Source organism: Rhipicephalus microplus, chromosome 6 (assembly GCF_043290135.1).
Source record: "Rhipicephalus microplus isolate Deutch F79 chromosome 6, USDA_Rmic, whole genome shotgun sequence".
Lineage (NCBI taxonomy): Eukaryota > Metazoa > Arthropoda > Arachnida > Ixodida > Ixodidae > Rhipicephalus > Rhipicephalus microplus.
In genome coordinates, this window is record NC_134705.1 from 129,773,885 (window position 1) to 129,797,346 (window position 23,462).

Here is a 23,462-nt window from a genome sequence, read left to right on the forward strand (position 1 = left end):
CATGGGTCAGGAGGCATACCTTTGTCGCTTCTGTATCATTGCATAGCACATCGTTTTCGCAGGTACCGACTCAAGAGCTCGGCATTACACGTGATCCGCATTCTTCCGCTGCCCGAGGGACAATGAACTCAAGACGTCCACCAACCACAAAACGTACCTCACAACTCAGAAACAACAGAGAACGCAAGCAAGTGCGGAACACGTGAGGGGGTGTGTAATAACAGACGAAGTTTAAGAGCATGCCTTTCCAGGCAGTGCAAGCACTGCACTCAATAATAACGGCGTGGGCAGAAGGCTCTAGGGTAGAGAAGTTTTGGCATAATAAAAAGTGTCATAAATGCTCTACTCATTACACCTACATAATATCGTAGGGAGAAATAAATGTAATTTGTGTGTGTTCCCTTAAACACTAGTCGCGCTTCAATCGCAGCGCCAATAACTCCCCATGCCGATGTGCATTGCAATAGCTTCTGAGCGACTTTTCGCCCGAACTTTCGCGACCGATTTGAGTTGTTTTTGCGAAGTCCACAAGAACGCCGAGCTTTTTCAGGGGCGAAGCTCCTTATGGTGAGACCTGGCCAGTGCGCGAACGGCTTTGGTCATCGATCATCGTTCGTCAACCACCCTCTGTACCTAACAGTGTATCCTTTCTCATAAAAAAATGGCGCTGCCCCTTAGAGATGCTTGGAAACTGCAGTTGGGTGACGATATACTGTATCGCGCTGTACGCAATCCATTTCTCGTTTCGTTTTCGCGAAGGCGCTCAAATAATACCAGCTCAAATAATAGGTACAAATATTTGTTCTCACCTGTTGCCACTAGGAAACCACGCCCCGCCGCGGTGGTCTAGTGGCTAAAGTACTCGGATGCTGACTCGGAGGTAGTGGGTTCAAATCCCGGCTGCAGCTGCTGCATTTCCGATGGAGGCGGAAATGTTTTAGGCCCGTGTGCTCAGATTTGGGTGCACGTTAAAGAACTCCAGGTGGTCGAAATTTACGGAGTCCTCCGCTACGGCGTCTCTCATAATCATATGGTGGTTTTGGGACGTTAAACCCCACAAATCTATCTATCTATCCACTAGGAAACCACGAGAACCTTCGCGGATCAGGAAACTCTGGGGCTAACACACGGTAGAGCCGCGCGAAACACGTGATGGCCCAATCTAATCATCTTCGTCTAATGCACAGTTGATCTCACTTATCAGGCATACTGCGGCTTCCGTTAGCTGCACGCTACATCAAATGTCTTATTTTTGCCGTATTCATACTTGGCACACTAACCGAGCGTGACAACCAAGCGCGATTCAACATGCGATATCGTTGAGCAAGTGGCAAGGGGGAGCCAAGGCAAGTGTTAAACACGAGTCTTGCTGTGCTCCGTGCGACTCGAAATTCATAAATTAACGAATGAAGAAATGAAAAAACGATGACTTCTTCACAGTTGATTCAAACACCTTTATGAGTAAAAACCGGTAAAAGACAACAAACGCGAACATCTACGTCGACCTCACTTCCTTCAACCAGATCTTAGGATGCCCGACAACCGCTACGAGAGCAATTGTTCCCTTGAACCGAAATTATATCGCTGAGTTTCCGGGTCCAGCTTAAACTTCGCTTTTAAGAGTTAAATGCGATAGCACAATCCCGTCCCTTGTGGGCACTTCAACCACTTGGTTCATTCTCTTTATTGTATGATGTTACTCGCAAATAATAAACTGTGTGTGAGTTCAGCGTAATTGATAAGGGTGAAAGTGGCTTGTGTCAGTGGTGCTTTCGAATTTGGCCGCAATCTGTGCATTGGGCAGCATTATTTAAACGACGAGCAATAATGCGCGTAAAATGTTTTCGGCCTTGTAGTTCACCCACTACGTGGTCTAAAAGGAATACGCGTAGTAACGCGTAGTAATGCGCGCGCCTTTTGTAATAAGTGGCCGGCTTTAAACCATGAAGTCGCTATTATGAGCACTTTTCTGGACGTACGATGGCAGTTTGCGCTTCAACCAAGCCACAATACTGTTATATTACATGTTGTATTGTAAAGCTTTCATACTTGGCTTGTGTGTTGGTAAAACATCAAAGCTAGTTCCACTGCATTTTCATGCAGACACGTGGCATTTTTGTTAGTAGAATGGCTACTTGGTACAAAAACTCCCGGGCGCAATCCTCACTCCTACCACAAAAATTGTCTAACCTATTTGCATTTGCAGCATTTTGCGATCATGAACAAGGTGATTTTTTTCGCTCACAACCAATGACACTGACATCACTGCCAAACGGGGATTTCTGTGAAAGAAGATATTTAATGACATCGCATTAAAGAGAAATGGAAAGCAGGCCCATGTTCGATATTGCCACGTTCCATTTCCCAAGTTTTTGTTATCGTCCGAAAACACCGCACGATCCTCAGCGCAAACCGCGCCTGCAGTTTTCTAGAAGGTTCCGGACTGTAGTAGATCATTTCGATAAGATCACACCCACTGTGCGAACGGTACAGATTGTTCTGGAAGCTACGCCACCGCCAGTGATAACGCTAGAACATTCGACGGCAAGAGTATAAATGCCGACGCGCTTCGCCGCTTGTCAGTTGTTGATCGAAGGCCGACGCTCCGTTCGCCGCTATCAGTCCGAGACTGCTATCTGTGCGAGACTGCTGCTGTAATTGGACTTTCAGTTTACCGGGCACAGGTTCGCCCAAATAAACAGTTAAATCCTAACACGAAGTCTCCTGTCTTCGGCCACGTCACGACCCCGTGACATCTGGTGGAGGTGCTGCTTCGTTCATGTACCGGACGCCCCCGTCAAGCCGTGAACCCAGCCCACGTCGCGGAGAAGACACCGACACCAACCAGGAGCAGCGAACAAGCCGCCGACAGCAAGGGCTACCACCGGAGTACGGGCTTCTACCAGACAAGGCGCGGAAGACGAAGGCCATGACCGCGACTGCAGCGACAATGACAACCGCAGCGTCCCAGCCCACGATGGTCATGCATCAACCCAGGGAACCACCAATTTTCCATGGGTCATCCTTCGAAGACCCGGAGTCCTGGCTGGAGACATACGACCGTGTGGCCGCCCTCAACCACTGGGACCATGACGAAAAGCTGCGTCGTGTGTTCTTCTATTTGGAAGACACCGCAAGGACTTGGCTTGAAAATCGGGAGTCCACGCTCCGAACGTGGGATGTTTTCTGCGGCGCATTCCTTCAAACGTTCGCGAGCGTCGCTCGCAAAGAGAGGGCCGCTGCTTTATTAGACACTCGGGTTCAGCTACCAAATGAAAATGTCGCAATTTTCACAGAAGAAATGACCCGACTATTCCGTCACGCTGATCCAGACATGTCTGAGGAGAAAAAAGTTCGTTTCCTCATGCGAGGGGTCAAACAGGAGCTCTTCGCGGGACTGATGAGAAACCCACCGATAACCGTCCAAGAATTTGTAGCAGAAGCGACCACTATCGAAAAGACCCTGGACATGCGCACCAGACAGTATAATCGTCGCCTGACTGCAGACTGCGCTGCTGCTCAAGCCAGTAACTCCGGAGACCTGCGTGAAACGATCCGAGCGATTGTGCGGGAAGAGCTGCGCAAGCTGTTGCCTTCGGCCCAGCCTCAAGTGGATTCAATTGCCGACATTGTGCGAGAAGAAGTTCGGCAATCGCTTCAAATTCCCCACGCACCGCTGCCCGAGCCGGAAGCTATGAGCTACGCCGCTGCACTGCGCCACAACGCTCCTCCCCGTCCACGCCAAAACGCCGCCCCATCGCATCATAACCGAAGAAAATGCCAGACCACTCCGTCAGAGTCCGTACAGGGTTTCGACGCGAGAACGTGAGGCCATGAAGAGACAAGTTGATGAAATGCTGCGGGATGACATTATCCAGCCGTCCAAGAGTCCATGGGCATCCCCCGTGGTGTTAGTGAAGAAAAAGGATGGGACCCTACGTTTTTGCGTCGATTATCGCCGCCTGAACAAAATCACAAGAAAAGACGTGTATCCCCTCCCACGAATAGACGATGCACTTGATCGGCTCCATAACGCCAAGTACTTTTCGTCAATGGACCTTAAGACTGGCTATTGGCAAATCGAAGTCGACGAAAGAGACCGAGAGAAGACGGCGTTCATAACGCCGGACGGCCTCTTCGAGTTTAAGGTGATGCCCTTCGGCCTTTGCTCAGCGCCTGCAACGTTTCAACGCGTTATGGATACAGTACTGGCAGGATTGAAGTGGCAGACTTGCCTTGTGTACTTGGACGACGTCGTCGTGTTTTCCTCGAGTTTCGACGAGCATCTTCGGCGCCTTGAAGCTGTACTTCAAGCCATCAAGACTTCCGGACTCACACTGAAGCCAGAAAAGTGCAGATTTGCGTATGAGGAGCTCTTGTTTCTGGGGCACGTTATCAGCAAGTCTGGAGTTCGTCCCGATCCACGGAAAACAGCCGCCATCGCCGACTTCCCGCCGCCCACTGACAAGAAAGCCGTGCGCCGATTTCTGGGCCTGTGTGCCTATTATAGGCGGTTCGTGAAAAATTTCGCCCGCATCGCCGATCCTCTCACTAACCTTACCAAGGCCGACGTGGAGTTTAAGTGGGAAACGCCGCAGGAACACGCTTTCCAGGAGCTTAAACATCGCCTCCAGACGCCTCCGTTACTTGCCCATTTCGACGAATTCGCCGAGACAGAAATACATACTGACGCAAGCAGCGTAGGTCTTGGCGCCGTTCTTGTGCAGAGGGCTGACGGACTTGAAAGGGTTATTAGTTACGCCAGCCGATCGCTATCCAAAGCAGAAGCAAATTATTCCACAACAGAAAAGGAGTGCCTCGCCATCATCTGGGCTACGTCGAAATTTTGCCCCTACCTCTACGGCAGGCCCTTCAAAGTTGTGAGCGACCACCACGCATTGTGTTGGCTAGCCACCTTGAAGGACCCCTCAGGTCGCCTCGCACGATGGAGCCTGAGACTTCAAGAATATGACATTACTGTCATTTACAAGTCCGGCAAAAAACACTCCGACGCCGACTGTCTCTCTCGTGCGCCTGTCGACCAACCGCTACCCGACGACCCGGATGACGACTACTTCTTAGGAACGATAACTACCGACGACTTCGCTGAACGACAGAGGGCCGACCCGGAACTTAAGGCCCTAACAGAATACCTCGAAGGCAGGACCGCCGAAGTCCCGAAGATATTCAAGCGCGCACTTGCGTCGTTCTTTCTACGAAACGGTCTTCTACAAAAGAAAAACTTTTCACCGCTTCGAGCTAAGTACCTTCTTGTGGTGCCTTCAGCTCTGCGACCAGAACTCCTGCAGGCCCTTCACGACGATCCGACGGCAGGGCACCTCGGTGTTTCTCGCACGCTCGCGCGGATACAAGAAAGGTACTACTGGCCACGTCTTACCACCGACGTCACTCGTTATGTGAGAACATGCCGGGACTGTCAGCGACGCAAGACACCGCCGACAAGGCCAGCGGGACTTCTGCAGCCAATCGATCCACCTTGCCGACCTTTCCAGCAGATTGGTATGGACCTACTGGGGCCGTTCCCGACGTCGGCTTTCGGAAACAAGTGGATCGTGGTAGCTACCGACTACCTCACCCGCTACGCCGAGACAAAAGCCCTGCCAAAAGGCAGTGCATCCGAAGTAGCCAAATTCTTCGTCGAAAATATCGTCCTACGTCATGGCGCCCCAGAGGTCCTTATCACCGACAGAGGAACGGCATTCACTGGCGACTTAACTCAAGCAATCTTGGCATACAGCCAAACAAACCACCGCCGGACGACAGCGTACCACCCACAGACCAACGGCCTCACCGAGCGGCTTAACAAGACGATCGCCGACATGCTGTCAATGTACGTCGATGTCGAACACAAGACGTGGGACGCCATTCTTCCGTATGTGACCTTCGCATACAACACGGCGGTGCAGGAGACGACGCAGATATCGCCATACAAATTGGTCTACGGAAGGAGCCCGGCAACGACGCTCGATGCCATGTTACCCAACGTCACCAACGAAGAAAACCTCGATGTGAGCGAGTACCTTCAACGCGCCGAAGAAGCCCGACAACTTGCGCGTCTCCGTATCAAGAATCAACAGACGACCGACAGCCACCGTTACAACCTTCGACGACGCTTCGTGGAATACCAGCCCGGTGAACGTGTTTGGGTGTGGACGCCGATACGCCGACGTGGACTAAGTGAAAAGCTTCTGCGACGGTACTTCGGACCGTACAGGGTGGTTCGACGGCTCGGCCCGCTTGATTACGAGGTTGTCCCCGACGGCATCACGAACTCTCAACGACGCCGATCGCGACCTGAAGTCGTCCATGTCGCGCGCCTCAAGCCGTTTTATGCGCGTTAACAAACTGAACTAGTGTTTTTTTGTATTATTGTTGTATCGTAATTTATTCATTGTACTTTCTTGCATTATTATTGTACTTTCATCTTTAGTTAAAGCATCGGGACGATGCCTTTTTTCAGAGGGGGGCAATGCCACGTTCCATTTCCCAAGTTTTTGTTATCGTCCGAAAACACCGCACGATCCTCAGCGCAAACCGCGCCTGCAGTTTTCTAGAAGGTTCCGGACTGTAGTAGATCATTTCGATAAGATCACGCCCACTGTACGAACGGTACAGATTGTTCTGGAAGCTACGCCACCGCCAGTGATAACGCTAGAACATTCGACGGCAAGAGTATAAATGCCGACGCGCTTCGCCGCTTGTCAGTTGTTGATCGAAGGCCGACGCTCCGTTCGCCGCTATCAGTCCGAGACTGCTATCTGTGCGAGACTGCTGCTGTAATTGGACTTTCAGTTTACCGGGCACAGGTTCGCCCAAATAAACAGTTAAATCCTAACACGAAGTCTCCTGTCTTCGGCCACGTCACGACCCCGTGACAATATATTAGAGAAATAAGTGGCAGCCCCCATAGCCCACACCCTGAGTGGGTGTGAGACACGAGTTTAGAGAAACAAACAAACAAACATAGCTCTACTAATCCAATGCCAGCTAGGTATCCTTCAGCTCCGTTGTGACCCAGCCTTGCCACTTGGCGCTGCAAGCTGTCTCAGTTTTTTTTTTTATCTCTGCAATAGCACAAGGAATCGTTTCGACGCAGCTCGATAATCACCAAAAAAAAAAAGAAGAAACACTGATTTGTTCAATTCGAGCAGGCACAATGTGTGGTCTTCCCGAAGCAGTAACTTGTTGAGAATTAAAAGTGACGAGCCACTACATTTTCAATCATTCAGCTCAAGTTCACCTCTTCTCAGAAATTGTTGGCGTTGTGTATAGATGGTACTTATTGATACGCCACACTTGCCACGCAATTTTACTATCTAATGCGCACAAAATTGTACTAAAAAGAGAATGTAGAAGATTTTTTACGTTGTTCGAGAGTGGCGAGGCTGCCAACGGTATTTTGTCGGATGGGCGACAATCTTCCTTGCTACGGATCTACCAAAACCGTCATTGTAGAGAGCACAATGCTTAAGGCGCGCGGCGGTGCGTCATGTGCTCTGAATGTTGAATAATACGTATGCCACTTTTATTAAAAAAAAAGAACTATGAACCACCTCTGCGAAGGGAACCCTGATGGGATGCAAAGCAGCAGCGGTGCGCACGGCGCTGACCCGGCTGCAACGGGTGTCGACGCGGGGGCTGGAGTAACGGTTTCAAGAGAAACTTGGTGCAGCATTTACTCGAGAAACGTTTGTTTGAAACACAAAGGCACGGGAGGCGGGACGCGTCGAAGACGCTTGCGCTCGGCTTCCATGGCTCGCGTCTTGTCGGTGTTATCCGCGCGCCGTCTGTATCCTCGAAGGCGATCGATGTTCTCTCACGCCTCGTTGATGTGGCTGGTCTTCCACTGCCGACGCTTGCGTTCGGCTTCCCTGGCTCGCACTTCGTCGATGTTGACGTTGCCACTCGCGAATGCGATAGGCTTCGCTAAACCTCTCAAACGCCAGTGACATCCGGGGAAGTTACGCACATATTAGCGGGAAGCATGCCCCGGCTGCGCCCCACCCGTCGGCTCAATCACGCGGCCAGCAGCGGTGCGCTGTTCACATGCATTGTCGGTGCCGCGAGATTCTCGAGGCGCGCACCCGCCAACTCGCGGCTTCTTCTCCCTGATAGATGAAGAGAGGTGGCGCGGTTGAGATGATTCCCACATTAGGAATGGGCTCGAGCATTGCAAGCGGTGGAGAGTGTGAAGCATTGAGGTGACATGGGGCGAGCGGCGACAGGCTAGGAAGATAGGGACATAAACGTGCACGCATTGCGAGGAAAGACGTGACCTACTTGGCACAGCCCCAACACCTGCGGCCAGGGGAGCGCGGTGTGTATGGAAAGACAGCGTTACACAGGCTAGTCGAAGAGCTGCGGTACTTATCTATCTATCTATCTATCTATCTATCTATCTATCTATCTATCTATCTATCTATCTATCTATCTATCTATCTATCTATCTAGCCGCTTGGGTTCTCTCATGGTCACTCCCTTAACTTGGCGTCAACCAAACTTACCATGGGAAAGTAAGATGGCTTGACGAATACGACGGGCTGGTCAAGACATGTATAATGTTACAATCCCATCGCTTACGTCGTCAAACACTTCCCACCAGACAGCGGCACATACCCACAGGCGGGTATGTGTCGCTGGTATGCGGGTATGTGCCACAGGTGATATACACTTATTATCTACCCAGGAACGACGAGAACACACATGGGCAAATATAACGCAGGAGCGTTAAGAAATACGCGACATCGGTAGCGTCGACCCGACGAATGCAAAGAATAAATTTCAGGGTCCCAGCTAGAATTGAACCCAATCATTCTGCGTGGCAATGAAGTATTTTACCGCAGAGCTTCGTCAGCTCTCGGATTTACTTTTCGAATAGACGCTAATCTTGGTGAAACGTACAGTACTTGCAGTGATGCTTACCCAATTTTATAAACATTACATATGTACTCCTTTGATACAGCCGTCACGTCGAGGTAACGTCAATTGTGGTTAGTTGCCATGCGCTGAAGTTGATTTATGTAGCATTGTCCAGGGCCAGCAACCTCGCGAGCATCAGCGCTTCATATCAGCTTCTGGTGTCGCTAAATCCCCCTACCACGGTGGTCTAATGGCTAAGGTACTCGGCTGCTGACCCGCAGGTCGCGGGATCGAATCTCGGCTGCGGCGGCTGGATTTCTGTAGGAGGCGGAAATGTTTTAGGCCCACGTGCTCAGATTTGGGTGCACGTTAAAGAACCCCAGGTGGTCGAAATTTCCGGAGGCCTCCACAACGGCGTCTATCATAACCATATGGAGGTTTTTGGATGTTGAACCTCACATATTAAACATTCAATGTTACTAATACACATGTTTCAGTTGGCATCGTCACGCAAGTGCAAACAACTGGTTATATAAACATCTGCAACTCTTCAGCACATGTCCGTGCGTGCAACATTTGTACAGATATGTAGCGTCATTTCGTGGCCTGTCGCTCAATAAAAAAATTGCAACACGGTCACTTTTAATCCGCATTCCTCGCATAACGTCGATTCCCAGGTACATGAGATCTGCCGAATTTTTTTCCTACCTTGTTGCATGTTTTCCGCATAAGTGAGACAAGTAGTCTCTTGTGGCAGGTGCAATTGTTAAAAAGCGCCAGTAACACCGGAAGGAGTACACAACGTTCCTGGCAGTTGCAAAACGTGTGTCGCAGTTTTTTTTTTTAATTGTCATCGGTACGCCTTCGCTTCTTACGGCATCTTTTCCCCTTCTCTGTTTACGATTCATCAAGGGAGCACTTGTGTGTTTCTTTTTTCAGCGTCAGGTCCAATAACTTCTAAACCTAGTTTTTCCATGTTTCGCACGAAACTCCACCCGAGTCAAACATCGTCTCACTTATATATATGCGAAGAAAGATTGTGTCATTTCGTTTGAACATGCAATCGAATTTACGTCGCCAAAACATCAATATCTTAGTATCTGAGGAGTGGCCTGTTGATATCGCGGGGATCAGGACCACCAGTGGGTACGAGTTAAAGTAATCAGTATAAAGCTGCGCGAACTTTTGTAAGTGAGACTTCGGAAGTGAAAACTACTGCAGCGAAGGCTCACGAGAGAGCATGTACACTCGTGTTTCCGAGCACGCGTACTTGATATTTCGCTGCACCACAGTATTTATCTGGAACCAAACATGCACTGAGTGCCTCAACGATATATCTTGGTGATTTAGAGTTCCAATACACATCGAACAAACATGGTTTGCCAGTCAATACTGGCCAATCTAAACACATTAGAGCAGCAAGTTTTTAAAGCGGACGCATTGAGTACTGTCAGATTAGCTAAGTTGTTTATGCGACTGCGCTTTTCTTACTTTGTATACTGGTTTTAGGTGGCTATTTCTCACCAAGCTGAGACCATTATTGTATTAGGCCTTCTTTTCTACTGTCATTTTCGAATGCAATGCTAGAAGTACAAACTTGTTCTTTTTTTACAACTGTATAAAAATTATGTGTTTCGCACAGTGTATTCTTGCCTCGTGACTTATATTTCCCTCTGGGCTTGCACAATTATTTGTTGTTGATTTTATGTTTGTACTTCTTGAACACCAACATTTGTTAAACCATAGATGGCGCTCAACGAAATAGCAGTATCCCCAGCATTTTCGCAATTTCTTTTCCTTCACCCATCTTGTTGTGTGAGAAAAAAAAAACGAACAGCTACTGAGTGTTTTGAAGAGCTCTTACAACATGCTCTAGCAACTTTGGTGAGTCAGCGCATGTTCAAGTTCAGAAAAAAAAAAGAGAGGACAGATACGCGATTCAGTCGAGGAGGAAGCTAGGATATGGGTATTCAGCCTTGAACTCGGGACTTTATTGAGGTAGTAAATTCATACGGCATAGCAGCGTAACAAGTTTTTGGATACACGTGACCTGGGGTCACTCAGGATTTCCTTTCTAAAACAATACCCCCAGTAGGAACACCGTGTCTTTGAATAGATCAGCAATTCAAATGAATTCGATATTTGTTCTATATTTCAGAGCGTATCCGTGAAGTGAATGATGATGAGTGGGGCGAAGCGTGTGCCAGTCGGTCCGCGCTTCTGCCTGTCTGTTCTTTCTTGCTTCCATCCGTCCGTCTTTCCGCCCGTCTGCCAGTGCGTCCATCCGTGCGTACATGCGTGCGTCCATCCCTGCGTTCGTCCGTCTATGCGTGCGTCAAGCAGACAGACATACCGACGATGGGCGGAGGCAGCTAGCGGATCATTCACGGTTTGGCGATAAAACCCTCCGAAGCTTCGCCCCACTCACCATCATTAACTCCACTGGTATACAGTTAGGTGGTTACATGAATACATACAGGTGACGACCGACCCGTGCCTCAAGGAGCTTCGCCCCTAAAATGGTGGTGTATCTGCGTGCTACGATGGCAAATGTTGTGGAAGGTATTTTTTTAGAACTCTAAGTCACTAGTGGACGGCAGCAGCACGTAATTTTGTTGAAGCGTATGAAACACCCGTTTTTTGCTGTTTTTTTTGTCATAGTGTCATTTTGCCAGTGCCACGTAGTAAGCACTGCGGTCTTTCATTTACCTATCAAGGCATTTTAAAGTTGAATTAACACACTACCGAACGACCCCATGCTGATTTTGCGCCAAGATATGCGTAATATTTGCTTTGTTTTATTGACAATATTAGCACGTATGTACACAGAAACCCGACTAAGATGGTTGGTCGCTTAGGAAAGGGTTAAACTTTCGCCATTAGCGTAATATGGTGACGGCCAAAAAGCAGAGATTACACACAGACAGAGAGACCAAAATCCCTGCGTCGTAGTATCCCAAGAGATACTATCGTCTCTAAACCTACACCATCTCCCACTATTTTTGCTTTTTGAAGTGTTTCCTGACACGTAGTGCGTCTTGAGGGACGTAGTGCGTCTTGAGCGTATGAAACAGCCGTTTTTTTTTGCTGTTTTTTTTTGTCATAGTCTCATTTTGCCAGTGCCACGTAATAAGCACTGCGGTCTTTCATTTACCTATCAAAGCATTTTAAAGTTGAATTAACACACTACCGAACAACCCCATGCTGATTTTGCGCCAAAATATGCGTAATATTTGCTTTGTTTTATTGACAATATTAGCACGTATGTACACAGAAACCCGATTAAGATGGTTGGTCGCTTAGGAAAGGGTTAAACTTTCGCCATTAGCGTAATATGGTGACGGCCAAAAAGCAGAGATTACACACAGGCAGAGAGACCAAAATCCCTGCGTCGTAGTATCCCAAGAGATACTATCATCTCTAAACCTACACCATCTCCCACTATTTTTGCTTTTTGAAGTGTTACCTGACACGTAGTGCGTCTTGAGGGACCCAAAAATGATCTTTCCTGCACTTTGCTGCACTGGAATACATGTAGTGCTCAACGCTAAGACGAACACAAAAATAATTTTCAAAAAAATGCACCGTAACAGATATTATTAGTCCTCAAAACATAAAAACCCCCGCATATGACGATGAAAAGCGCTCCATTTCAAATTTCACTGTCTCACTAACGTCAGGCCGGTTCCATTCGTCGGGCGTCAATAAAAAAAAAAACATGCCGAATGATTCGCCTCGTTTGGCCTTCGTATGGCGCACCTAGTGTCATTTTACAATGGTTTTCAAGTTTTCATATCTAAAACAGATATTCTATCGTATCTGAGGCACTATAAAGACTGTTTTGATAATTGTTAGGCCACAATAACATGGCCTGTATGGGACCATGTGAATATTGCGTGAGACTTGTTGCGTCAAACCAAACGAAATGCCCACTAAAAGTCTTCGTTCCCATGGAATGCAGGGCCACCTCGTACGACAAAAATAGCCGGTGTGGGTCGATGTAAGCCGGAACCTATGTGGTTTATCAGCTGACGGAAAATTATAACAGCTTTCTTTTTCGGCAGCTCCACCCATGCTATCATGTCGGTGCATTTCATGCACAGTTGTAGATGAGGTGATAAAGTGTGTATATCCTTAAATTAGGTCGCACCAGACATTCGAAACACCGTTTGGTATCATGTGTCACACCCTTAAGCAGGTATGCACAAAAAAAACTAGTAGGCTTATCTAGTTTTATGTACTCATGAACAGCAGAAAAGTTTTTATAACTAAATGGAATGTTGTTATATTCTGTTCATTGTTTCCGTAGAACAGGTGCTATTCGTACTTATAAATATCAATGCATATAGCCAACAAATAATACCACGTTTTAAGTGCTCCAAAATGTTCAATGTATTGGAGGACTACCATAGAATTTATTTATACTTGCATACAATGTATACCCGAAATGTATGATTTCTGGCTTTGTAGCAGGCTGTTGCTCAAGGCGGTTGCCATGTTGCTTTCGTTTGGAATGTTCTACTTCTAATTTTCTTGCTTCAAAGCTAAACACTATTTGCCATATAAATTTCCATTAACAGAACTACTTAACCGGTCACTCAATGTCCAACAATTTTTGGAAGAAGCTAAATTGCCTCACCTTCTGGCGCTATTCAATGAGCATTGAACTTCGTCTGAACACTGCATTCTCACACGCACGTGTGTTCCCAATCTTAATTTAAAACTGTGAGAGCCCCAGCACAGCCCTAAGAAGGTAATATTGGCACCAGCGTAGTCCATATTTTGAATTTAAAAGTGCACTCGAGATGATTACACAACGAAGGAACACTCACGCACACACATATTGCACACACAAACTGTCTGTCGGTCTGTGTGTGTTTGTTTGCGTGTGTGTACTTTTGTTGTGTTATTGTTTCTAGTGAGTTTTTACTATTTGTGTAATGTCCCTACAGACGGACTACGCCAAGTGACAGTTAAAGCGATTTCGCCAACATTCTGGCCAAGATTATTCTTGACCAATACTGATTGTTGGCCTAGTTGGTACTTGCTTACTGACATGCTTTGGCCGCAAATAACACAAACACAAAGTAAAGAAACACTCAGCGCTTGTGCTTGTCGTTGAGGTTTTCTTTACTTTGTGTTTGTGTGATTTGCGGCCAAAGCATGTCAGTATTCTTGACCACTGTAACCTCAGGTCAAACTTCATTTAAGGCCCCGCCGCGGTGGTCTAGTGGCTAAGGTACTCGGCTGCTGACCCGCTGGTCCACGGGATCGAATCCCGGCTGCGGCGGCTGCATTTCCGATGGAGGCGGAAATGTTGTAGGCCCGTGTGCTCAGATTTGGGTGCACGTTAAAGAACCCCAGGTGGTCGAAACTTCGGGAGCCCTCCACTACGGCGTCTCTAATAATTATATGGTGGTTTTGGGACGTTCAACCCCATATATCAAGCAATCAAACTTCATTTAACTCCACGCTTAAGCAGGACCAGGAATAAAAATGTAGGACTATTTTGCATGGGATCAAATTAGGTACCCGCTACGACGCGTCTTGCCTTCATGTCTGGCCAGGCGCGAACATCGCCGTCTCAGACAAGCGCTCAACGTCCACATTCTGGCTAGTCTGTCAACAGCGCTCAAGATACAGTCATTTTCTCAAAATCAGCACGTACACATCTTCTGCGATACCGCCTCCGTCTTATCGCAACACTCATCGTGTACTTTCCTTCAGTCAGAGCCGAGGAGTCAAAAATATCCGTCGTTTTCGCCACGCCACTGTCCGAACGCTTAGTTGTCTATGCACGGGGGGCAAGGTTCACGCAATCAAGATACTTGCTCGACGGGGCAGAACCTGCTTTTCCTTGCAGGGGGCCGTTGCTTCTAGCGTGTGTTTTCGTCCGACGACCATTGGAATAACGTTCGTTCCTTTGAGCAACTGTCGATATCTTCGAGCTTATTGAAAGGAGCCGCTTGTTTTTATGCGCTCGCTTCCAGCGGATCAACCAAGAAGATACCTTAATCAACAACGCTGCGTACTGATAGGTAAGATTTTTTTGCTCATCTCCCATACATTCCATGTACGTGCAAGCATGATGGAACTCATAACTTATTTCCCTACATGCACAAGTGTAGTTGCCATTACACTTTACGCAAATGACTTTCCGTGTGGCCTGTTCTGCAGAATTTCGCCCGATAATATCACAGATGCGCGCTCTATTTTCAGCCACAACGGCTGTATTTTAATGGTGTCCAAATGCAGTGATGTCCGCGTACTAATAGTTCCTCGTCCTACTGAACCTGATGCGAACAAAACTAAACAGGAGGAACGGCTAGAGCTTGCTTATAACCACCTTGAGGCAGCATTTAACGGCGAGTCGATAATGTTTTGTTTTCGACAATGTTCTGCTGGTATGTTGGTACAAACGTCTACAATATGATCAAAAGTGCCCGGAAGAAGGGCCTAAGCAAATTCACTTTCTTACTTCTTATGTTTGGAATAATCTACAAATAGCTGTGAAGAGACAACCATCTTCGGTAGAGGAGTTGAAGGCTTCAATACCGTAAAAAACTCCTTCTTGACGTACTGGTCCACTAGGAAAAAAAAGACAAAAAAAAAACAGAACGTGTCTTGAGGAATCGAGCCTTGTGTGAATGCCGCAACTTCTACTTCGTCGGAAGTTGCAACAAGCTGCCTTTGTTTGGCAGCTTGTTGCTGTGGTTACCTTACATAAGCAAGTATTGGATATCAGTGTTGTAAGTGTACGGTGTGGTATCATACCGTTAATGAGGATGATGTACATAACGTTTGTGAAACAGTTTGAAGAAAATATCACTGAGTCACTCTCTGATGAAAGCACCTTAAAGTCATGTCACTACTTTTAAGCGATTGCCTTATAGAAGTAACAATTCCACAATCTTTTACGTGCCTGTTTTTGACTACACGTTCTCTGTCACAGATTTGCTTCGTCACTTATACCCAAATTTTTTTATTTGGCGCTTCAACTATTACAGTATTTGTCACAAGTCAAAAAAGCACCATGAATAATCGGCTGTTTAGTAAGAAGGCAGAAGCCATGAGGTCAAATTTCTCGGTAATGGGGTCTTTCTACGAGACACAACATGCTTTTTATGTACTGGCACCACCACGACAATAAAAACGGAAGATAACCAGGCCAGGTTGCACATGAACAGAATGTTCTCCTTACCGAAAAAAACCCTATGAAAGCTCACTATAGCATTAGCTGTACCAAATATTCGTTTATTAAGAACACAAAGAAGTTAGAAAAATACTTCCATAAGATGTGCGTTTTTTGCGTCAATTAGTGCAGGAGCCACACAGCTTGACATCCCGCGCTTCTGCTTCAATCAAGTAGGCCTCCCGTGATACACGGCGCTATCTCTAAGAGGTGAACGTTCGCAACAAATTATTTTAGATATATAAACAGGCCTCCTCTGAAATTCCTGTTGTTAATCATGCCAATTTCGTTTTCGCACTGTGGGCTCAACCATTTCATATTACAAAATACATCCGCAAGTCCTAATGAAGCTAAGCAATAATTCAAGGATAAAGACAATGATAAATGAATATTAGCACCATGGCGACTAACAGCGTGAAAAACACAAATGAAGATGAGAAATGAACACGATAAAGTGCTGACATTCAAGCGAATTTTTATTGAAAAACAAACGACTATACCAGGAACTCCACAGGCCAGATTCCGAGCGACCATTTACATTGGACAAAGTAAGATATCATGAACCCTAACTTCTGGTAAAGTAATGGCGCTTTTTCAATGCTTGTTTTGCAGCGCAAGCTGGTATGAGTTAAGAACAAGGGTAACGCGTGGAGTCGTAGTTTTTCACCACAGCTGCCGGTGTGTGTAAGCAGTATTGAATGAAAAGAAATCTCAGAAAATAAAAACAATAAAGACAAAATAGGATTCGTACCAGGGTCTACTGCGTGCCTGCCCAGTATTCTACCATTTAGCCACTCACCCGGAAAGGAAACGCGGTAATATTAGTAATGAAGCGTTCTAGAACATCAAAGAAGCAGCCAGGCGTCACACAATGCTAATTTCGTAACGAGTGGGTCGTCCGATGCTCTATTAGAAAACTTGTTCTTGCTCACCTACGAACTGTGGTGCATACCTACTTCAGGCATAATTCTTCATTAACGTCAGCCACTGCATAAAAATCGAACAAAATTATTAACAAGTGTGTAGCGAATACCACGCTTCTCCAAAGAATGGCCAAGGAGAGCATAGTGAATGCTGGCCTACTACACGAAAATTGTGATTATTTATGGCTGAGTGGGTACCCAGCAGTTTGCTTGTATCAGTTACGCAAAGTATGTTTAGAAAAGGCTCTGAAAGGCCACTCTTCTAGCTTTCACTGTGACTGTGCTTTGTGTTCCATGTGGGCTTGGCACTTTTATTTATCCGTGACTGAAAGCGATGTTAGTTACACTGCCGGCAGTAAACAAACTCTTGATGGGCGAAACAAATCGTTCTATCTCTCAAGCTTCCGGAAAAGACAGTGATTATTGATGTGCAGGAATCACGTTATCGCGTGGAACCGGGCTTATTCTGTATTGATAGAAGGAAACGTGGCTCGCGGCACAAGATGTTCTAGTAGGTGCTTCAACCTTTTCCTGCACCGCACTACGTATGTGTATAACCCTTGTCACGTAGCCAAATACCAACGTTCTCATAAATGGGGTGTCCACATCATGCGTGTCTTACTTGAAGTTTACATGAAATATGGGAAATGCTGCCACATGTTCGTCAGAGGCTGACGAACTAGCGTAAGAAAAAGTTGGATTAGAGGGAGGCGCATTTAATTTGTGTGGGTTACTGAACATCTCTGTGGTGCAGGTTTCATGCACTGTCCTGGGCCTTTACATTCGCATTTAATTGCGTACGGTAACGTTATATAGGTTATACCAAAAATTCTTATAATAGTTTGACTGATACTTCACCTTTTTACACTGTTTATACTACAGCGGACTACCCTCGAAGCGTTCAATGGACGAGGAGTCGTACCGGGACATCAGCGGCGTGTGGCTACACAACGCGTTCCGTGAGGAAAACGTCCGCTCAGCCATCCAGTACAAGCCCCGCAAAGGAGACGTCTTCATCGTAACGTATCCCAAATGCGGGACCAACTGGGTACAGTTCATTGTGTACAGCATACTGACCAGGGCCAAGCCGCTTCCGACCCTCCGCGAACTTGGTCTCCTGAGTCCCTTCATTGACATGATCGGTGCCGAGGCGGCCGAGAACCCATCGAGAAGTGGTCCAATCATGACGCATCTTCCACCGAGCGTCCTACAGCCTGTCCAAGAATGCAAGTACATCTACGTGACGAGGAACCCGTACGACTGTGCCGTGTCCTTCTACCACTTTATTAAGGGATTCACGCCCAAGACGGTGACGGACGTGTCGTTCGAGAAGTTTCTGTCCATGTTCCTGAAGGGAAAGGTAACGTTTTGTATTGGTTACTGGGTTGATTTGTGCCACTTTTTCAAGCTTGTTGTACAGTTTCAAAAATTGTTTTATTACGCCGTACCTTTTTAAAACATTGTGCTATTATGCCTTTTAAGGGGGGCAAAAAAGTTTCCACGTTCTACGTTACGCTGCTTACAATCCAACCTAGCAAGTGTTCTACATGAACATATAGAAGAATCATAAAAGACATATAAAAGACAGGTGCTACTCCTTTTTCCATTGCATATAGAAGAATCATAGTCAAACATATCCAGAAAGCAAGCATGCGCAACACTTGAGACACTTTTTTTTCTAGAAGAGCTAAATGCAGAACCCGAAACTAGGCTAAATTTCAGTGGAACATGAAGCATGCCTAAGTATCTTTCATTTCTAGAACAGTTATAATCATAATAGGGCAATTTCTTATTGTAACACGAGTTCGAAAAGGCAGTTTTCAATAAGAAAAAATGGCAGCATATCCACGGAGTGAATGACGGAGAGTGGGGCGAAGCATCCGTCCGTTCATTCGTTCTTGCTTCCGTCTGTCCATGCGTCCGTATGTGTGACCGTCCGTGCGTCCATTCGCCCGTCCGTGCGTGCATCTGTTCGTGCGTCCGCACGTCCATCTGTGCGTCCGTCCCTGCGTTCGTCCATGCATCCGCCCCTGCGTCCGTCCATGCGTCCATCCGTCGGTGCAGCCCTCCGTGAGTCCATCCATGCTTCTGTCGGTGCGTCCTTTCGTCCATCTATTCAACACTCCAAGTGCCACCATCTCGCATCTTTTCATCATATATTCCGCATATGCACCCCCATCCAGCGGACATTCCAAGGACTAAATGAGAGGTGGCACGCACACTTTCCTTCGGCTTGCGCTTCGTGTCTACTTCCCACCTTTAACCACCTCGATTTCATGGTATATACTAGTTCATTGTATTCATGGCACTGCGGCCCAGCGCTCACTAAACCTTTCTAAAACCAAGGATGTTATGCCCAGCGAGTATAACGTAGCAACGCTTTCTTGTCAGATAGTGCTCAATGTACATGCCAATGACTGCTAAGCGGGAATGAGAGACAGGAGAATTCGGCTTTTAGTTAACGCGCACGCTGCGAATTTTTTATTGTTCAACAACGCACAGAAGAATTCTATCACCGGCACCACCTTGGAGGTCAAAATATAAGGCTGGTTACACACTACTACTACTACGACTACGAGAAACGAACTGGTGCCGCTATCAGGCGCTTCGCCCCTAAAAATGAGCCAAGCACTCCAACTGTCTCGATCAAGTGAGCCAGATTCATTAAAAGAGCACTGCGCCGACATGATCAAAAAAACCAACATGGTCCCATCCAAAATGTTTCGATTGTGTCTTAGTTGCTTTGTTATCGCATTTGCGATCCACAATTAGGTTTTCTAGCGTGAATTGGCACTTACTGGAGGACATTATGTTTTATGACAAAACTCGATTGTAAACAGTAAGAGGCTGACTTGCCTACTTCTTTTTGCATCTTAGTGATTCTTTTTTACGGTAGCGCAACAGTATCTTGTCGTCAGTTCACTCCAACGCGGTATATTTGAAATAAAATAGGCAAGAACTAAAGATATCGAGCGTCTATCTATTCCTTAAAGAAGAAGAAATGGTCGGTAACGGCACGGCATCAAACTAACTGGAACCCTTTTCAAGGTCTTCAATTGATGCCAGGAACAAGAAAACCCTAATGGTAGTCCAGAATAGTGCCCCTTTTGCCAGAAAGAACTACTCGCTCTGAAGGTCTAGTAATCGTCATATGGCCCACGCGTCGAAGCACGGCAGCGACAGAAGCACAAGTATGACGTCCATTCTATGGCGAAATATTGATATACCTACATTTTAACCGTTTTACAACTATTTCACAAGCTAATTAGAGCCCAAATGAAATGTTTCTGTCTATATAAGCCGAATACAAACTTTACTCGACAATACTGATGATAACTTGGCTACGTGGATCTTAGGCAAAATATAGATTTGTGCTATCTAGGGACGTAAAACATGCTGGAAAAAAGTTGTTGAGCAGGCCGAACCATATTTTCAGTAGAAAAAAAGTGCATTTTTCTAAGTTCCAATAAAAGTGCATTTGCCTCTTTCAAAAAAAAAAAAAAGAACGCGTCACATATAGCCAGCAGTTCATAGCACCAAACACTATTTTGATTTATTTAGGAACACGTAGTGCCAGATCGCACATGAAATGATTCTTGATAAAATAAATACTTGTAAGCCATATAGATTGTGGTAGGGCAAGGATACTAATTAAAAAAACGGGGCGTCACACTGAATTGCAGCTTGCTTCATTTTTATGACGGAATGAGGAGCATTTTCTTTTACCTATCAATCAAGATGACGAGTACAGTTATCAAGAGCTTTTGCCCAAAATGACCGATGACGACTATGCTTGTCATAAACAAAGTTCGTCCCACATAGTACCGAAAACTACTGTACTCGACATAGTTTTATTACATGACATTACACGGCTACACATGTCCATGTCGGACCAAATGCGTCGCAGCTTTCATTTATTGGCGATGCAGTAAAGCCATCTTACAGCCACTGCTTTTATGCAAACTAGTGAAATAAAGCAAACCTTTTGAAGTAAAATAACGGGACTGCTTTATTTTTGTAAAAAGAATTACATGTGAGCAAATTTCTTTGGGAAGTACACTGAGTGCAATTTTCTTCTCTTATAGACGTTTTTTTTTTTTTACGTGGGCGCTGCCATATTGCTAGCGGGCGGCCCTTTTCGGGTCCCGCAACCCCTCTGTGCAGCGGAGTGGCGCAGTGGAAGCGTGCTGGTCCCGTAACCGGCAACCCCTCTGGCATGCGGGAAGCTCGCTGTTTACATAGAAGGTTGGAGTGCGGCTGCGGTTTTATTGTTCAGATTTAGTTTTTACGCTGTGAATTTTGACTGAAGTGATGCAGGTTCTTTAGAAAATAAGTCTGTGAGGCGTTCTGACAAAGTTTAAGTCGTTGAAGGTCAATTGATACAGTGCCGCGAACAAGTCCGCCTCTATTGCTTCACCGACTTTCTGCTCGAAAATTGCGCAGAATTTTCAGGTCTCTCTTTTCCGGAATCAGCAACTGTACTTCGAGAGCATAGTGAATATATTTGTTGAGCTGTATTCATCCGCTTTTCTAACAAGATTTCTTTACCCCACGCCGTCGCATCAGCTACCACTCTTGCATGAAGCCGTGCGTTGGCGTGTAGTGGTTCGTCCTTACTTCGTGGCATTGATGGGTTTTGTTAACTTTGCACTAACTGTTGTCTAAATTGTTTCGCAACTCTGAAGAAGTGACCGTATCTTACTCGTTCGTTTTATGGGTGTGCACTTGAATGCAGCTCTTACATCAAACGACGATGACACGTCTGCCCGTCCCATTTTTATCCTATTTTTTAATCGCGATATTTGAGTGACTCTCGGTGCCGCGAAGCTTTGACCTGCGATAGAGAGAAATGTTACGTGGGGCTGTCTATCGGGAAAATATTGTCATCGTTCGAATAGCTGTAGACTGCGTACCCTCCGTTGATAGCCGAGGTTGAGCACCGCTGTCGAGGTTGTTGCGGTTTTCGCCTCATAAGAAGTACTGTGAACATACCCGAGTATCCGCAGAAGCTACAAAGTTTCTGTTTAAGTTTGCAAGCCATAGAATCCGCTGCTCCTCGCCAACAGGAAAACGATGCAACTTGAAGAGTCCACAGCGACATTAACTCCGCGTCTGGTGATGCACATGGCAAATTTCTTTCGACAGCAGTTTCCTTTTTCTGTAGTTGTGACTGCACCGAAAAACAGCGCACTTGTTACCCGATGACCAATTCTTAACCGTCATAGCAATGAAGAAAAATGAAATCCACAGGTTAGCTTAATGCACGACTAGTTTCTCGAAAACGCCACACATACCAGCATCGACACGCACACTCCAAGCCGTCACCCGCATGCCAGAGACGAAGAATGCGTTGTTTGCTAAACCGCATCTCATCGCCCGATGCAAAGGTCTATAGTTTAGAAAGGGCTGAACACTATTGACTGATTAACCCCCTGATCCCCATGACTCCTTATTAGTCACTCATGCCGATTTCGTGCTTGTTTGTCTATTGCAGGTCATTTACGGTGACTACTTTGACCATCTCCTTCCTTGGTATCAGCGCCGAGGCGATGACAACGTCCTGTTTCTAACATACGAGCAACTGAAGGAAGACACGAAGGGTCAGGTGCTCAAAATTGCAGACTTCCTCGGTGACCAGCACGGCGCAGCTCTCAGGGAAGACGAAACGTTGTTTCAGCGAATCTTGGATGCTTGCAGTCTCGAGAACATGAAGGTGTTCTTCAAAGATCCGCCGGCAGAGCGGATAAAACTAATAGTCAAGGCGGAGCCCGAAGCGTGTCCAAAGTCAACAAACCCTTCGAACAAGGTTGCTGAGAGAAAAGTCGAAAATCACGAAGGTCCCGGCTTTGTGAGGAAAGGAATCATCGGAGATTGGAGGAATTACTTCTCGCCGGAGCAAATAGACCAGACAAAGGCATGGATAGCCTCGAAAACGAGTGGAAACGACGTGATGGAACTATGGCGGGACCTAGATCTCCCATGACGTCTTGTCTCGAACTGCACTTCACTTCAAAAGAAGATAGAAAGGCGTCATGAAGCTATATGTTTAACCCGTGGCAGAGCGTATTTCGTTTTGCCTCGTCATTTTTCCCCGCTATTTATAAAAGATTAGCCGAGTGGCATTTCATTCCTATTAGCTTTGCTGTCACCTATTGAGATTGTGCAATAAAGTAATAAATGTATTCATTGGCAATAAACTTGACTTTATGGCGTATAAATTTGAGGTTCACCGGAAATACTTTCTCAGTTTGGGAGCGTTTCACCGAAAGTTATACTGTCAAATTCGTGGCACTTGCAAAGCACTTTATTCAATATCGGTGTTCGTGCCTTGTTTAGTTTCTTCGGAGACGTTTAGGAACTCATAAGTTCACCTGTCACTACATGACACTGTTACGCTTTATATTGACTTTTTTTTGGTCTCAATGTAAATTTCATATTCTTATTATTTCCCGGCCCCAATAAAATGA

The 23,462-nt window shown here is 46.3% G+C and overlaps 1 protein-coding gene across 1 annotated transcript; it reads left to right on the forward strand.

The window, feature by feature from the left end:
* The first annotated feature begins 14,598 nt into the window (after positions 1-14,598).
* LOC119167378 (sulfotransferase ssu-1) lies at positions 14,599-23,213 on the forward strand. The gene is made up of 3 exons (XM_037418851.2): positions 14,599-14,918; positions 17,878-18,355; positions 22,490-23,213. Exons 2-3 carry the CDS (start codon positions 17,900-17,902, stop codon positions 22,976-22,978), a joined length of 945 nt encoding a protein of 314 aa, XP_037274748.2. The 5' UTR covers positions 14,599-14,918; positions 17,878-17,899; the 3' UTR covers positions 22,979-23,213.
* The last annotated feature ends 249 nt before the right edge of the window (positions 23,214-23,462 follow it).

Bases quoted from the DNA above. Each gene is read 5' to 3' on its own strand.
- LOC119167378 (XM_037418851.2), top strand. From the start codon at position 17,900: ATGGACGAGGAGTCGTACCGGGACATCAGCGGCGTGTGGCTACACAAC. The intron at 18,356-22,489 runs GTAACGTTTTGT...TGTCTATTGCAG, and splicing joins CCATGTTCCTGAAGGGAAAG to GTCATTTACGGTGACTACTT.